We start from the raw sequence: 17,602 nt of genomic DNA on the forward strand, positions 1-17,602 counted from the left end.
CGTTATACTCGCACGCGTGTTATGTATAATATAAGCGTTTTGGGAAGGGTATTTCGAGCGCACATCCTGGTAGAGGGAGGTTTGCTCGTGGTTTTTCGAGAGTGTTTTGAAACGTTCGTTCTTCGTAATTGATGCATTATGGCTAATTCATTACACATGACGTTGGTTCGAAGTGTAAAAAAATATGTACTCCATCATCTGACAAAAATCTGATGATTTTTTAGCGTTTTCTGATACGACTTTTGTGACAGAAGGAGCATGATGGATGTTATTTTCGCTCACGTTTGACAAAGCGAATTAAATTTTTTATTATGTAATGACGTCCATTACCAGACAGCAAACAGCGATATTACTGTTTGCGCGGAGGGAAATTGCTTGATTATTTCAAAAAACCAGAAATTAATGATCGAACAAGGTACACACTTCATCCGTCATTGACGTCAGCGAGCTTAATGGTTTGTACGTCGCTCATGCAAGAAAATAAAATACGCGGGATTGACGATTAATTTGGAGGCGTTTATTGACACACACGACGACATCGTCGCTTGCCTCTTTAACAGAAATAGTCCGCGCGATATATGAATAACAAAGCGCTTCAAACTCGTCGAGTCTCTTACCCTCCAATCCGCGCAATGATCCCACCCTCGACGGGTCAAGAAAAAAAAGAAAGAAAGAAAAAAAATTCTTAACGCCCACCCCTCGCTCTCGCAACAGCAGCGGGGCAGCACATGTAGCGTGAAAGCACATCCAGAATAAGGCGCGACGCGCCACCCCCGCACACCAGTCGGTACATCTATCAGCGCAGCAACGTCGCGTTATCGGGCCATGCAGGCGCGCAACTCGGACGTCGCGCGCGCTGTACACTCTGTATACAGCGCTGGTGTCGCCACGTGGGTGGCTGCGGCGAGCGAGAGCCAGGTAGTCATGACGACCGCAGGCGACCAATCATCCGGAAGTAACGCGCGCCGCGAGATAACTCTGCATCCAATCAGCTTTAAAGGCTGAGGTGGGGGAGCTCACCCCCGCCCGCCGCCACCGCTGCTGCTGCCAACCCTCCCGAACACACTGCGACTCTAATACTCGCTCCGCTCTGTGTGTGTACACGTATATACCGAAATTTTCCAAGATCTATGGGGATGTGCTGGAAAATGAGAAAGAGGGAGGGATGTGATAAGGGAGAGTTGTTGTTGCCGCGATATGGATGGGCCGAGCGTGGTTTGACGCGATGTACGTATAGCGATGTGTATATGCGGAGCTGGTTGTTGCAGACCAAGTAGTGAGGGTATCGCGCAGGGCAGGCGAGATCTCCGAGAAGTTTGCGTAGAAAAAGCGACTGTGAAATACGCAACAAAGGAAAAAAATGAGAGGTAGCAGTCACGAAATAACGATAGAGCGAGAATCGAAGAAGACAGCCGCTGCGACCACGGCGGAGGGAAAAACGAGGGCGATAACCACGTGCTTTGTCGTTTTTGCGAACGCGGCGGGCCACATCCCCGTTGCCGCGCCACCGCCATATACTTATTTCGGAACGTCATAAGCGAGGGTGTCTCTGATTTCTCCCCCCTGGCGCGTCTATTTATTTTCCTTATTTTCCGCGCTTTTATTTCTCCGGCGCTCCTTCTTCTTCTTCTTCTTTGCATTGTTGTATATCTATACACAGCAGCATCGAGCTATATAACGCTCGTGAAAGTTGGAATTTATTAAGCCGAGGGGTCGCGACAGTTTGCGGGTTATGAATTTCCATTTTCGCTCCTTTCGAATTACGAGTATATACTTATATATATTTCGTTCGCGTTGAATTATCAAACGAGAAAAATTAACGTCCTCCAAGTCGATGTGTACACGCAAGTTCGAACTCGATTAAACCCGCGCACGGCTCGCAACGTCATAATCTCGCGCTCGCGAGGAAAGAAGAAAGCCTTCTGCAGCGGGCGAGTACCGCCGCGGCTCTTTACACGCGGATAAAAAAGTCGTAAGAAAAAATGCACTTTTAACGACAGCCACGCGTAATTCGGCCACTCGACCTCTTAACGGCGCCCTTAAGTCCGCGCGAGATACATAAACCCGCTGACGGCACATACACAAACACACACGCATACACACCTGTGTGTGCGACGAGCGATAGCTATACGGCAGCGCGTTGCGTTTATGGGCCGGCAACGATAAGCAGCCCCGTAAAGTAAATGGAGAAAGAGTCGATCGAGACTAGCTCGTCGATGGTCCTGTCGAACGCCGCTTATCGAGCTCCCACACGGCAACGCAGTCGCGCGTCGTTACCGGTACATACACTGTGAATGTGTGTATGTGTGTGTGCGTGGTAGAAGAGAAGCTGCGCCGCAGACGTGATGTATGTATGGGAGTTTGCTGTGCTCCGAGAGACTTTTACTCGGACGGGTTTTTCAATTTTTTATCGCGGCACACGAGCCGACGACGACGAGCCAACTGTGCGCGCGCGGGGGTCGTAAATTGCGTGGCTTTTTTTTCTATTTTTTTTCCTTTAGCGGGCGTTGTGATACTCATTCGGGACGTTGATAAGAGAGATCTCATTTAAATAATTTTTACTTCAAACGCATCATACCAGGTAACATGGCAGGTATACACAAATTTCAAACAAATCAAGCCAGCAGCGCAACCGCGACGCCGACGAGTCTCTCTTCGTTATCGGTTCTCACCCCCGCCTTTTTTCTCTATCATTCTCTCTCTCTCTCTCTCTCTCTCTCTCTCTCTCTCTCTCTCTCTCTCTCTCTCTGGTCCTCCCACCAACGCCTCGTGTGCCATCGAGCTTCTCCTCCTCCTCCTCCCATCAGCCGTGTAAACGGCACGGGCAAGCTTTTTCAGCCGCAAAATCCTCGGAACGAGCGAGCGCGCGCGCGCATATTTTCCATTTGCCACGCCTCGAATCGGCACTGATTTTAATAAAAGCACCTCGTCGCGCGCTCTCTTTTTCTTCGATTCCTCGCTACGACGAATGAATGCTGTGCGGGTGTATAGCTCGAGGAACGCGAACCTCATTTTTTTCCACGAAGAGCATAAGTGGATTGAAAAATTCTCGTTTGACGCCTACACCACCTTTTTTTTTTAATTCAATATTGCGAATCCCTAGAACTACTATACTGTAAGGAAAGATAGCATTATTTTTAACAACATCAAGCCAACTAATTGCGTCACAACAAAAGGAAATCTCGAGACAAGACAGCAACAGCAGCAAAAATCCTTCATCGTCATGAACAACAACCCTTCCAGCATCGCGCCAAAAGCAAACAGAGCATCGCGAGCAGGGCAGAGAAATACGAAAATTCAGTGAGGAGAAAATTAGCTCTCGCTCTCTCTCTCTCTCTCTCTCTCTCTCTCTCTCCTGTTGCAGCAACAGGAACAACGAAGAATCTCTCACCCTCCGACAAAGGCAGAGTGTACACAACTACGCTCATCTTCATTACGCCACGGCGCAGAGGGAAACATCGTAGCGCGCGTTCTGCGAGAAAGCAGAGTATTATAGGACCTAACGAGCGCAGCAAAGACAAAGACAAGCGTTTAAGAGCGAGAGAGACAGAGTAAAATATGATCTCGCGAAGGTGTCGCGTATACAGCTTGACTTAGAGACGGCCGCGTAATTTTCGATGACAAGCGGAAGCTTGCATTATATCTCGGGAGCGTCAGCTTCTGATGTGGCGCACGTGGAGGAGAGCGAGAGAGAGAGAGAGAGAGAGAGAGAGAGAGAGAGAGAGAGAGAGAGGCCGTTGCTGATTGTATTAATTCAAGACTCGCGCACCCTTCTCTCTTTCGCCCTCGCACTCCCTCGCGCTTCGATCCTTCCGAGGCGGCAAACGAAGCGTACACTTGCTCGCGCATAATGAAGCGAGACCGTTCGTTTTCGCCTCTGGACTGCGCGATGCCTCTGTGTGTATATGTATGTATATAATACGGAAACGAGATTATGCGACTTTTCGCTCGCTTTCTCCTAAATTTAGATACTGCATGCATTATGCGAGGGCGGAGGCAGTTGCGCTGCTGTTGCTGCTGCTGTTACGAGGCTCTTCGTTTTCTCGCACCTAACAATGCGGAGACTGAGAGCAGGAGCTCTGAAGCCGGCGACTTGTTCTTACGCAAGAACGCTCGCTTAACGTGAGTATATGTGCAAATTCAGAAAAAACCGGACACTTTTGGGGGTCTGAGTGAACGAAATTGAAATTTGAGGGCACACCTCCTAGACCAACTTTTTTGGGTTCTTTAGGCTACCCAGAACCCGAAAAACCTTGGGTTCCCGCGATTACGAAATACTTATTTTTTTGCCGGGCACTTTAAATTCTCTTATGGGAATTTAACATGGGAAAAATAAACGAAAATTAGCCACGATTCAACTTTACCCACTCAGTGTCTGAAGGCGCAATCCAAAAATATGTATTACTAGGATCGAAGTATTAGAAGAGAGCTTCAATTTGAGGACTGGTGAGTTAGAAATAATTGCCTAGGAAAAAAGTTGTCTAGGCTTGAAAATAGCGAAATATCATAAAAACTTGGATTTTTTACGAAAATCAGCAATTTTCCCCATTTTTAAAATCCTTATAACTTTTGATCCGAGCGGTCAATTTTAACCATCTAGCCCTCAAATTAAAGCTCTTTTCTTCTAATTTTGTTTTAAAATATAATTTTGTTTGTTTCGCTATTTTCAAGCCTAGACAACTTTTTTCCTAGGCAATTGTTTCTAACTCACCATCAGCCCTCAAATCGAAGCTCTCTTCTAATACACTGAAAAAAAAACAGCCATTTTAACTGAACTCGCACCAGTTATCCGTCATTGTACGAAGACTCGCCAAGATTACCGTAGAGTTCAGCAGTTTTAAAGAATCAGTTCGGTCGTTTTTGCTGGTCTCCCGCGTAAGCGACCAATTTTACGAGTCGCGACTCGCCAAAACTATCAGTGGCACACCGTTGTTCTTACTGAAAAGTCGTTACGGTGGCAGAACGGTTAAAACTACCGGACTTTACAGCAGAAACGACTGTGTTTTTTTTCAGTTTACTTCGATCCTAATAATACATATTTTTGGATTGCGCCTTCAGACACTGAGTGGGTAAAGTTGAACCATTGCTAATTTTTGTTTATTTTCCCCATCTTAAATTCCCATAAGAGAATTTAAAGTGCCCGGCAAAACAATAAGTATTTCGTAATCGCGGGAACCCAAGGTTTTTCGGGCCTAAAGAACCCAAAAAAGTTGGTCTGGGAGGTGTGCCCTCAAATTTCAATTTTGTTCACTCAGACTCCCAAGTGTCCGGTTTTTTCTGGATTTGCACATATGTTATGCTTCGCTTATACACTTTAGCGAGACGATGAAATTTTGCTTTTCATCTTGCTAGCTCTCGCGAGACGACTATTTTTCGACGATGCTTTTTATCTGTTTATATGTATATAAGAAAAGGTGGTTTTAGCACTGATGGGCTTGCAAATTTGGAGTAAGAAGAGGGGAAAACGTTTATGCGTGACTTAAGTATCATCGACGCTCAAGAAGGGCCAGTCTGAAACTATTTCCTCTTATGATGTATCACGATCCCTATGCTCATATGCACAAATTGAAATTAACACAGCGGATAAGCTTCATAAATTCTGATTCGAAAATATTCGCATGTAATCGACGTCAACAATATGCATAAATATAACTCTTATCCCATTACACAGGGAATTTTTTCTCCACCGACAAGAATTTCACCCCGGCGGTACCAGCGCAACCAGATGATCCTCGTAAAATCCCAGAGCCATACACGCACGAAACACTCGATCATCTTTGCGCGCAGCCTCCTCAGCGGCGCAGCATTAATCTCCGAAAAACAGTTAATCCACGCCCCCGCGGACACGCATTTAAAAGCTCCTGAAGCAGCGCGAGAACTAAGTTCCTATATACTTACTCTCCTCCTCGAGGAAGGAGCGAGTGGTTTAACGATATTTCACGGGCTTTCTCAGCCCCCCTTCTCTCACTTCTGGCTGGCATTACCCGAGCCAGTCTTGCAGAGTCGAGATAAGGCGAGCGCGTATACCCCTTCTTCCCGCTCTCTCTCTCTCTCTCTCTCTCTCTCTCTCTCTGTATAGATGTATAGTAGGAAGTCGCTTTGGTGTGGGTATGTAAGGACGAGAAGCCGCGAAGCCAAGCCCTTGGAGGTGGCTGTTGTCGTCGCGGAGCTGGAGTCTCTCTTTCTCTCTCTCTCTCTCTCTCTCTCTCTCTCTCTCTCTCTCTCTCTCTCTCTCTCTCTCTCTCTCTCCGAGCAACTAATATCTGCTTATCCGGATTTCGCATCCGCTTCTGCTTTCCAGCTACCGAGCGAGACTAGCCATTCGTCTTCGGGAGAGACTGTACGCGTGTGTGTATGTATGGGAAGAGGTGCGATACCTCGTCGGGCTGGATGTATTTCGCACTTTTTCTATACGCTCGTGAGGGGTTGCGAAAAATTGATGATTCGGCGATAAGCGATTAAGTAACGTCGAGCCATTTTTTTCGTATAATTTCGTTGCTAGAACTTTATAGATAATTGTTAAAAACTCGTATCAGTTAAACGGAAAATTTTCCTCAATATTAAAAAATAACCGAGTAATTTTCAGTATACACACGGGGTTTCAGGCGAGCAATTAGCGAACGTTTAAGTGCACGTGTTCCGCATGTCATGGACGACTAATCCCCGCACGACTAGCCCCCCTCTCTCTCTCCCTCTCTCTCTCTCTCTCTCTCTCTCTCTCTCTCTCTCTCTCTCTCTCTCTCTCTCGCTGCAGGGTGTCGATTCTTCAACCGTGCACTAATCAAGACAACGGTTCCGACGGAACGAGACCTCCATCTAAGCTGAATCACTGCCTCTCGTCTTTATCCCAACTCTGCATCCAGATTTAACTCCTTCGACACCTATGAACCTTATTAGTGCTGTATATAATTATCCACACTTATAATTCTAAAATTTTTCAACTTCCATGATAATCTATCTCTGTGTGCAGTAAAACAGAGAGAAGAGGTAAAATATGGCGACGCAAATGGTAATAGACGAGCAAACACACGAGCACATATGTGTCATTATTACTTTTCGTATCAGGCGATGTCATCCCATGTAGAAGAATTTAATAGGTCATATCGAGTAAATCATTATTGCGCGCGAAACATAATGGATCCGTAGCTAGAAGTAATTCGCGTCAGTATAGAGTATCTCGGCGAAAGTACAATAACACGCGCCAAGACTTTCGCTTCTGTTATGCTAATTGACTCTATGTCAATTTAAAACCAAACCCGCAGATATCGTATGTTATACATCACCGATCGTTAACGATGTTTAACCAAAAATAAAAAAATCACTGCGTACCACATGCCGTTATACCTCCTCAGAATCACACCCGCGCGCCAGAGTTCGAGAATCGAGCACATCGTACAATCTCTCGATAGGTACAACGCAGTCGAAATTCTCTCGGCACATCCAGCGCAGCTCCTCATCGGAACAATAATTATCGCGCGCCTCTCGTGTCTGTTGCACGATGACAAGGGGAGAAGCGACGACGACGACGTCGAGGGTGTATCGGAAGGGCTCGTCGCCGTTAATGAGCGCAGCCACCTTGAACTGGCGAACGCGCGCGGATGAGCGGACAGCTCGTGCAGTAGACTGGGAAAGACTGAGAGAGAGGAGGAAGAGAGATGGAGACAAAGCGATAGCCAGGCTGCGAGGAAATCGTACTTGGTATTTAGTGAGTTCGAATTCGAGTTCTCTTATTGCGGCTGGTGTGCTGTTGGAATTATTTTTTAGAAAATAGGGGAGTAAAAAGCTGTGCTATAAACTCGGATAATACTGTGTATATGCGATGACGTGAGGTAGGCGCAGCAGTCAATAAACTGCGATATTATAATTAAAAGCATCCCGCGTATTTATACCCTGAGAGCGTGCCTCGAGTCGTCGCTCTCCATGACGTTCGTTGCCAATAATTATCCCTCATTCAGATAGACACGTACAGAGGAGAGGAATCTAATCTAATCTCATCCCACAGGTAAATCACCGTCGTCGCGAGTGAAAAAAAAAAATTCTCCGCAATGACTCAACTCACGTTGTTTCCCTGCATATAGCCTAGACAGTGTGTACACTCGAGAGATACACAGTGGTCGGAAGGGCACGTGGACGAGTCTCTCCCTTCGCGATAAGCGAGGTCCGTCGCGCCTCGCTGATCTGACACGATTACGCTCAGCAGCTCTCCCACGTGTCGCTCTCCTCGTCGTTGGCCTGTCAGACGCGTCTCTTCTCTTCTCTATAGACTATACACGTATACATGTATAGAGGGAAGCATATGATGCACACCTATGTGTCCTTTGCTGATGTGTCTCGATTTTTTGTAATGAGTATAGAGTATGCAGTGCTCAATGTCTGACATGCTCTTTATATTTTACTCGTTTTACAAAGTTAGTACCTTGAACTTTTGTAATATGGCTTTTTTCGTCTATTTTCAAAGTTAAACTCTGAAAAAAGAAGTCATAATGATCATTCTATTAATACTGGTGTTCGTTTAATATGGTTGTTCGTTATCGCTCTCGATGTCGATAACAAATGCTCAGAACTAACTATTCGTACGTCGTTACTCAATCCATCAGTATACCTGAACTCCATATTCTAATCCCACAAACATTCCTCTCCCAGCATCGCACACACATCAGCAAAGCATCTTACTTCCGCAACTGTCCTCGCTCGTCGTCGCGAGTCTTCGAATACCTCGGAAGAAAACACGGCCATGTTTCTAAGATACAAACCTCCAGAAAAGCCATCGAAGCAGTGCAACACACAGCGTCGGAATTTCCGAACAAGCCTTCACGGACGATTACTCGACGCGCAGCCGCGATTAGCCGATACTTAAAAGGCTCGGCTTGTCGCGCGCACGCTTGTCGTCGCTAATTTCACGGACGTCTCGCTCGGCTGGACTCGGCCTGGATTTCGGCTGCCGATCCGCTCCCTCCGAGGATTTAACGCCTCGAGTAACTTGCGCTCGTTCGGCTCTCTCTCTCTCTTTTCCGTTCTTCGCTTAGCTGCTCGCGCGCGCATGTGGTACTTTTGGCTGTGCTGCGATGTCCTTGTGATGCTCCGAGCTTTGTTTCGAAAGGAAGGCGGGGTTGAGGTTTTGACAATGGCTCGGATGATTATACCGTGTGTGTGTATGTTTTGAAAACGCGCCGCTGATGAGATTTGTACGAGCTGGTTGATTGTATATAACGTATATGTTGTTGCGTCGAGTAACGATAACTTCGAGGTTTATCGTGTTATTTTTGCGAGGATGCATCAGCGGGAGAAATGTGTCAATGGCAACGGAATCAGGTGATGAACATTCGGAGGCTTCTGCACGTGAGTGTGCTGATTTCTCCCGGACGACATCTTAGATTGGATAAGAGGGATCCCGATCTAGCCCTCGCGTCTGGCATTGGCATTCTCCAGACAACGGATTCATCGCAGCTACACGTCAAATACGTATAGCTCAGTGAACTTCTGACCTCCTAAGAACAACAGCGGATGAATAGAATTACCGAGTGTACGTACGTTAATGTGTTAAAATGAACGAGTGAAAAGAATCGTTTCTGCTTATAATTAGCTATGGATGGCGATCATTATGGCTGAAATACTTCACTGAGCGATGAAAGAGAGTTTACTGAGCTTCTTCCAGCAACTAGTTTATACTCGATCCTCATTTTGTACGTGACAAATTCAGTAGATGATCTTATTATCTATTCCGGCGATCGGCAATCACTTTCTTCGAATCCACACTGGATTAAACTATAGTCTATGAGAAATCGCGCAAAAAATTGAAGTGACAGACTCGCTGGTTTTGCTATCATCTATAATTGTCATTGTAGAGACTTATCATCGCGCGACTTGCGTCATATTCAACACCTGTACCATGCCGCGTTTGGCTTCAGCGGCAACTTTTCGTTTTCGAATTTGAATACTCGCTATCAAATTAAGTACATGACGAACCATACGAAGCAACTCAGAAAGTGCACTCGAAAGCGTAACATTAAAACGAGTTTTTTTCTCTCTCATCGACCAAAACAAAAACACCCGATCCACTAACCCGATTTGCCCACGCCTCGGATCACAGATTACGCGCAACTTCCTCTGCCGGTCACATCTAAATCCTGTGTACCATATACATACATCGCTGTCAGGCGATCCCGTCCCAAATTAGCCCCACGCGCCCGCCGGAGGCACTCGACGTCCTTCCGAAACACACGCTCCTGCATCATACCACTTTCCGTCCCTCTATGCACACGCTCAAACTGGCAAAAAAAGTTTGCGCTATACCGGTCGCTCATCGTGCCCATAAGTACGTACACACATACGCTCCGCGTGCGCATCGATCCACGAACGGTCAATCTGAAAGGATTCGCGGAAGAGGAAAGAAATCACCGTACGTTACATCTGTGGCCGAAAACGTCGAAGCTTTATTATTTTTAATGGCACAGGTACATAGAGAGCGAGAAAAAAGGACGTCCCGCGGGGTGAGCGAGCGCGCGCGCGATTCGAAAAATCCGCGCCACGCAGTGTTTACACTCGAGATGATGCCTCCTAATGCTAATACGCGCTAATGCCCTCGATACAGTCTCCCGCTCGTCTTTAATGCTCAATCGCAATCCAATGAAAAGTGTACGTGAATGCCGAGGCGATTATCAAGTCGAGCGGGCGCCGTCAATGTGTCCGCCGAGGCGTCCGCGGCGACCCGCTGAGCCGAGAGCCAGCAACCGCTCTCTCGCTGCTGTACAACAGCCAAATGCTGCTGCTGCTGCTGGCTGTTGCAGTGAGAGAGCTTTCCTTTGCCGTTGCTTTGCAGCCTCTCTCTCTTTCTCTCTCTCTCTCTCTCTCCTTTTTTCCATTTCCTTCACGCGTTTCTCGTATTGCGCCGACGATGTGGATGTGTGTGCAGCAGTCTGTGCCACACATCATCCCCTCTTCCAAATGACGCGCATTGTGCTCCTGTGGATGGCTGCGTGAGCCTTGACCCTTGGTTTCGGCCCCATGTGTATACGCGTGTTTTCTTCTCGGGGTTTGCTTTAATGAGAGGGAATTACGCGGGGTAGTTATTTTTTCTCACAGCGCGCTGACGGCTGACGCGTGCGTCGAGGTCTTGACATCAGACGGGGGTCAACGACGCGATGACGAATAATCGATGCTGCGGGAGATTTTGAAATCCATCGCATACATACTTCCTACTTTTCGCTGATTCGATTTATGTTAATCGTCGCTCGCGGTTGAGTTGCACTACTAATTAGATTTTTCAATCCCTTGAAAAGAAAAAAGCTATTATACCGCAGCAATTTACAGAAAGCTCTATTACGAAATCAATTATTCCACGTAAACCGATTTTCCGGGCAAGCCCGTCGCGAATTTGCCAGTAAATTGATTGATAAACAAACGAATCGCGTTAAATCGAATCGGCTCTCCCCTCGCAGCGAGGAAAACGTTCAATTTCGCGAAGCGAGAGCCGCTCGAATAATTATTCGCGGGAGCGAGGCAAAACTATAACCCGGCATCGCGATTGGAAAGTCCCTCTAAAAATTACCTTTCGCTCGGTCTACCCGACAAAGCGAGAGCTACTGATTGAAACCTCGGAAAAAGCAACAGCAGCAACAAAGCAAAATGAAACACACGTCAGAGATGGAAACGCAGAGCCGTGTGTCAGTACGTGGCCGCAGGGAGATCCGGTCCTTTTTCCGTATACCGCGCGTATAATGGAAAAAAATCGAATTCTGGCACTGACGCACTTCGGAATCGGTCGAACGTACATGTGCGAGAGAGAGAGAGAGAGAGAGAGAGAGAGAGAGAGAGAGAGAGAGAGAGAGAGAGAGAGAAATACACACCCCGCGGGGCGACTTCTTTCCCGGCGAGTGGCTCCGTGTTTGCCGACACGCTTCGCGTTCATTGCGCTCTGAAGGATCGTTGCGGAGTCAGTGAGTCGCTCGTCGTCGTCGGCGGCGGCAGCCTCTTCTCGGTGCACGCAGCTCACCTCGTTTCAACGCTCATTCTCTGCAGCTGTTTCATACACTGCGCGTCTGTGGAGAGGTTTGACTTTGTTTTGGGGAAAAGCGATGGCGGGTCATTTCGACTGGCGTCACTTTTGGCTGTGTATGCAGCATCGGGTGTTGTTCTTGGAACAGGCTGTGTTCTCTACGATCGCAGAACATCTATATGGTAATTTAAGAAGAGCTATGACGTTCGGCCCCGATAAGCTTTACAATCGATGGTCCCACGTTGTACGTAATGAAACACGGAATTGCGCATTACGAGGTGAAGAAACGCGTCACGCTCACTTTTCAAACACGAGTCGCGCACGTACAGTAAACTAATAACCATTAGTGTCAGCAGATTATTCTGCTTAAAAGCGTCAACATATGCAGTGTACCGACGCCGCGAGGGATATCCAAAAGGAAAGAACAACACACAGTGCGCAGCTCCCGGAATAATTTAATGACTTAACCCTTCTTTCCACACCTTCTTCTCATTCTCCTCTTCCTTATTCCGGCTTCACTTCTTGCCGCAGGATATACTGCAAGCAGTTCGGAGCTGAATGCTTGACAATTAAGCACGCGCACACGAGACATGAAAGGCGACCGCCAAGTGCCGTCGATGTGGCGACTACTTGCCAGCTTCCCCTACTCGTCCCTCTTCCTCTTCGTTTTTCGCGTCTTCTTTTTTCTCTCACTTTGCTGCAACACTCGCTCCATACGCGCTGAAGTGATTATCTCGTCATTCCGATCTTTACAGGCTACGTCATTATAAGAGCTATTCGCGGTTATAGTTTTGATTATTCGCTCAAAATATGAAAAGCCACTGTTTTCGTTTGGACCTTAACACATTATGAATTTTTAAGCGAAACGAATTCTTCATGCCTACCCGCTGAAAGCGCTCGCACTTTTCGTGCTTCAACCTGAGCCTCGCGCACATGCGTAATTATAATACGCGTTTTACATCGAAAAAAGCCGCCCAGAGCCCGCGAGGAAAAGGATCAGCGCATTAGAACTTCGAGAGGATCGCAATGAGCAGACGAAAAACGAGGTACACCCGGACAGAGAGAGAGGAAAAAAAGAATGTTTGTACATGGTATTTTAGCGTTGTACGTGCAGCGTAGCGTGGGTAAGCGCGACATAAGCATTTTAAGCGTTTTTAGCGCGCATCACTGATTCCCGACGTGTGTGCGCGTAATTCGCGAAACGTTAGCTACAGAGAAAGCAAGAGCGAGAGAGAGAGAGAGAGAGAGAGAGAGAGAGAGAGAGAGAGAGAGAGAGAGAGAGAGAGAGGAACGACGACGGACAGCTATTGCATTCGCGTGTTTGCGCACTTGTCGCACTGTAAACGCAAGCGCGCGCGTCCGCATTGATGGGCTCGTCGTCGCCAAAGCCTTTGAAACGATAGCCGGCATTGCACGGGAGTCGGAAAAAAATGTGCATGCGCAGAAGCGCATGAGGGATGCGATCATAATGATATGTTTACCGTGCACGCGTGAAAAAAGACGAGCAAGGGACAACGAGGCATAATGTGGAAATAGATGTGGGAGAAAGAGTTGTTGCTTTAGAGAGACAAGAGGGTTATAGCGCGACGAAATATTATAATTCGTTCAGCGGGCTAACTTGTTGTCACAGTTGAGATATTAAATATTTTTTTTTTGGAGATGCAAGATGGAATTTTGATGAGAAATGAAGTTTTGACGTGGATTGTTCGTTAGCTACAGATTGTTTGCTTTTATTCGAAGAGTATAGTGTACATGTACATACAGACGGTTTACGTAACGTGACAAGTTTTTGTAACGAAGCATTGGTTGTTGACAACGACTGGATTACGTGGAAACATACAGTAATATTTACGAGTAGAAAAAGACACTCAAAGTTGCGCACCTCGCATAAAATCATTATTTTTAGATTATTTACGTTATTATACACATTAACGTTTAGATATATTATTACACGCGTAATAATCACTATTTGTTTTTGAGTATTATTATTCGTACCAATAGATCCGTGTGTTCGGTGAATCACTTATAAACACGCTTATACGTTCTCCATTCCAGCTTTGTTATTCATGAAGCAGACTATGAGTTTCGCCGCAGTTTCACAGTGGTCCTTTCCGACTGAAATAAAAGAAAATTTTGTTCTCCCTCAGTGAAATAATTTATACGTAACAGAATTTTATGTAAATGGACCTATTTTTACCTTCATTTTTGCAGTTTTCGATAGCTTTATCTAAGGTCTCTGGAGGGAAATTTTCAGACATCAAAGCACGAACTGTATCTTCTTCAAATTTACCTTCCTCGGACATCTGGAATAAATTATAAATAAAAGAAACAATTCATGAAAATAAATAATGTACTATATTGTTCGTAGCAAAATAATATTTGAAATCAAACTTACGAATCCAATTTTCTTGAACATGCAAGCCGAAAAACAATTTACTTTTTCATCATTACTAACTTCTCCAGTCGTCTTGAACTTTTGCAAAGCTAAAAAACATTTGTATTTTAATGATGAAAACGTCTTTGGAACGTATGTATATTAATTAGTATTCTCAATATTCTTTACCTTCCTTCTTAAATTTCTCCAACGTAACTGAAACATGCAAAATTTATTTAAAACTGTATTCTTATGTTCACATAGGTGAAGATTAATGCACAGGAGTTTGAAATTCATTCTGATTACCTGCATCAAGTCCAGTTTCTTGGAAACATTCGTCTTTTAAAGGTTGGAGAATTTTCCTTTGGTCTTCCGTCAAGTCCGCCTAAGATGAATTAAATTAAAATTCAAAACTTTGAAAATAATATGACACTTGACGCTTTTTCTTTTTTTTGAGTATAATAATTGAATAGACTTTATAAGAATTTTCATTAACAAATAAATTTTAAATCTACTAGCAACGTTGATTTGTTTAAACAATTAAATTGATTACAAGAAATTCATGAAACTTACCTTGCTTCCCGCAAAAATGCTGCAGATTGTCAAAACACAAGCCACTATGGCTACCTTCATGATTGTTGTATGAAAAAATGAATATTGAAAACCAAGCAAAGCTATTTCTTCAACTACAGTATAAACACAATTCATTCGTCGGATGCCGCAGCCTTTATATACTTCAGAAAGATTCAAGTTTCATATAATGTCGATGGAACATAAAGTAGTGGGGAATCGCGTAAGGCTATCATTATTGCATTCAAACGAAATGAAGGTAATTATAAAAAATGAATCCAGTTTTTATATAGTGCTTTATCATCGTGGCTTTTGTCAAATTTCGGATTGATTATATACTTGGCCCGAAATTATAAAAATAACATAAATCTAATGATACACATGCTATGAAAGTTTGACAACTGATTCTAATCGTCAATACATATACTGCACAAAATGATACAAGTGTATATGAATATATAGAAAGCAAAAAATATAAGCAATCATATATAAATGATTTTAATATAAATTTTAGATTAATAGTTAGTATAACTAATAGGTTTGCGAGGCAATTTTATGCACGTGTTTATGTCTCAAAATAAATAGTTTTCATGATATCTGGAGAAGAAATCTCCCTGCTAGTTATTTTCACTATCTGTTGGGGAATTAACTTAAAATGTAAGCATGTATACCTATTACACATAATTGAATATGTAATTATCAAAGGTTTATTGAATAGTTTTTTGATTTGTTTAATTCTTTATTTTGAGTAGAAACGACCCCGTGCGATCAGTATGTTCGCCAACGAAAATGGTAAAATGTTTACTAGGACTTAATTTGTTTAACCGTCAATGTTATATTTCATTATTGCTCGTTGAAAGTTACTTACTCAACAACCAAAATGTCGTTATTTCAAACCTGCTCAATTAGTATAGAAAATGCATAAATGTTAGTGTACATGTCATGTATCCGCTGACATGCAAAACAAGTGTAATAAACGTATATCATAATTTTTTTGTAAACAGGCTGGGGAGATACAGCTTCATCTACAAGACAAAGAAGCGGCAGAAAAATGCTCTAAAGACATTGGTATTACTCTTGAGACTGTATACGCTACTATGAAAAATGAATTGAAAGATGCAGACGAAAAACTCAAATGCTTTGCAGCTTGTGTTTTTAAAGAAAAAGAAATGGTGAGCTTATTAAGTTAATACAAATGTTATCGACTAATTTTAAACCTTGATTTTATTGTGGTTCCAGTTAAAGGATGATGGACCAATCAACGTTGCAAAAGCAATCGAAGATTTACCCGATGAAATTAAAGATGATGTAAGAGATGCTATGATCAAGACAATCGAAAAATGCTCCCAAAAAAGTAAGGCAGTTGTTATGAATATTAATGATACAGTAATGTTAGAGAAGATTGAAAATTTGTAATATCTTTTTCGGTGTTTTAGAGGAAGCTAATGAATGTGAGACTGTTTTTCACGCTGTACAGTGCGCCACGCTAGATATGTCGAAGTTGAAATTATTTTAATACTTTTAATAAAATCCTTAATAGCTATTTGTGTTTGTAATTCTAGATACATTATGTAACGATATAAAATGCTGCTGCTGAGGAATAAAATATCATTCAAATGTAATGAATCATTTCTTCATTGCACTAAAAAACTGCTTGGTCACATGTAAAATAAACCTTTTCATTATATTTCCATTCCGTATTTTCCTCGAACAGTATAACTCCGTAGTTCTTTTAAGAAATTAAATCTCTATAACTTATTATTGAGTACGTGTTTTCTAAATTTATATACTGACACCTCAATATTATATTGTGCACCAAGTGTATGAATGGACGTTTTTAGAATTGCCAACTTTACACGAGGTCGAGAAGCCCATACTTGGCCTTTGGCCTTTGAACATTGTACTATTGCAGAATAAACTAAAAATAATGCAACATTTTCAACAAGCATTCTTCAAAATTTCAATTCTGTAAAATTGTTGAATTATTGTGTTTTCCTAAAGGTACTATTTGTCGTAGTAGATGTTAAAACAATACACTTAAAAGAAGTGCTCGGGAAACGTAACAATGCCCTTCAAATCTGTTCCGGAATTTCCAAACGACTGCTTGTTCCTCAAAATATTAGCCTTTAAAGTATAATGCGCTCTACAGTATACAGCACTCATAACGTCATTTACTGTCAGCGGGAAGTCATTAAGGTTACGCAATTTCATTTTTTCAAGCATTTTTCCTCGTGTTCAAATTATAGCTCAATTTGTTATTTTTACATCTGTATACAATGTTGCCTGGCTATCAGCAACAAAGTATACGAAACACCATTCATTTTAAAATCACTGAAATTTTACAAATTTTCACGATCACATTACACGCTCTCAAACCGGGACAAACTCAATCAGCCTAACTCATCGTTAGTCGAAACGATCGATTCCCTCTGTAATAGTCTATCCAAACTCGCACCCGATACACCGCAGCCGCACACCACTGAGGCTAATCATCAGTCGTCGTGCACAAAACCGTTTTCGCATCGTTGCGATCATTGAATCCAACAATCGCTCGTGCAAAAAGTCTCTCTTTAACGAAGCGTTCGCTATTAGCCTGCGTCGTACGTAATGTGTGCACGTGAACAAGAGCCAAAACAATTCCATTCAACGAAGTCGTCCCCGAG

General features: G+C 43.8%; 3 protein-coding genes across 4 annotated transcripts in view; 1 reads left to right on the plus strand and 2 right to left on the minus strand.

The window, feature by feature from the left end:
• LOC100116958 (paired box protein Pax-6) overlaps window positions 1-17,602 on the minus strand; it is a 128,476-nt gene that overhangs the window by 76,995 nt on the left and 33,879 nt on the right. The gene's annotated exons all lie outside the window — the stretch shown is intronic.
• Window positions 13,698-15,095, minus strand: LOC100116919 (general odorant-binding protein 56a). The gene is made up of 6 exons (XM_001601240.6): window positions 14,943-15,095; window positions 14,676-14,754; window positions 14,559-14,585; window positions 14,391-14,479; window positions 14,193-14,298; window positions 13,698-14,110 (listed from the first exon to the last, which is right to left on the minus strand). Exons 1-6 carry the CDS (start codon window positions 15,075-15,077, stop codon window positions 14,031-14,033), a joined length of 516 nt encoding a protein of 171 aa, XP_001601290.2. The 5' UTR covers window positions 15,078-15,095; the 3' UTR covers window positions 13,698-14,030.
• Window positions 15,193-16,355, plus strand: LOC116416662. The gene is made up of 3 exons (XM_031925771.1): window positions 15,193-15,198; window positions 15,944-16,111; window positions 16,179-16,355. Exons 1-3 carry the CDS (start codon window positions 15,193-15,195, stop codon window positions 16,353-16,355), a joined length of 351 nt encoding a protein of 116 aa, XP_031781631.1.

The sequence above is a fragment of the Nasonia vitripennis genome (assembly GCF_009193385.2).
Source record: "Nasonia vitripennis strain AsymCx chromosome 3 unlocalized genomic scaffold, Nvit_psr_1.1 chr3_random0004, whole genome shotgun sequence".
Classification (NCBI taxonomy): domain Eukaryota; kingdom Metazoa; phylum Arthropoda; class Insecta; order Hymenoptera; family Pteromalidae; genus Nasonia; species Nasonia vitripennis.

Excerpts from the sequence above, each read along its gene's own strand:
- LOC100116919 (XM_001601240.6), bottom strand. The coding sequence starts at position 15,077 with ATGAATTGTGTTTATACTGTAGTTGAAGAAATAGCTTTGCTTGGTTTT. Across the intron at positions 14,586-14,675 it reads AGAAACTGGACTTGATGCAG|TTACGTTGGAGAAATTTAAG; the intron begins GTAATCAGAATG and ends TGCATGTTTCAG. Across the intron at positions 14,480-14,558 it reads GGAGAAATTTAAGAAGGAAG|CTTTGCAAAAGTTCAAGACG; the intron begins GTAAAGAATATT and ends AATGTTTTTTAG.
- LOC116416662 (XM_031925771.1), top strand. Across the intron at positions 16,112-16,178 it reads TTTTTAAAGAAAAAGAAATG|TTAAAGGATGATGGACCAAT; the intron begins GTGAGCTTATTA and ends TTGTGGTTCCAG.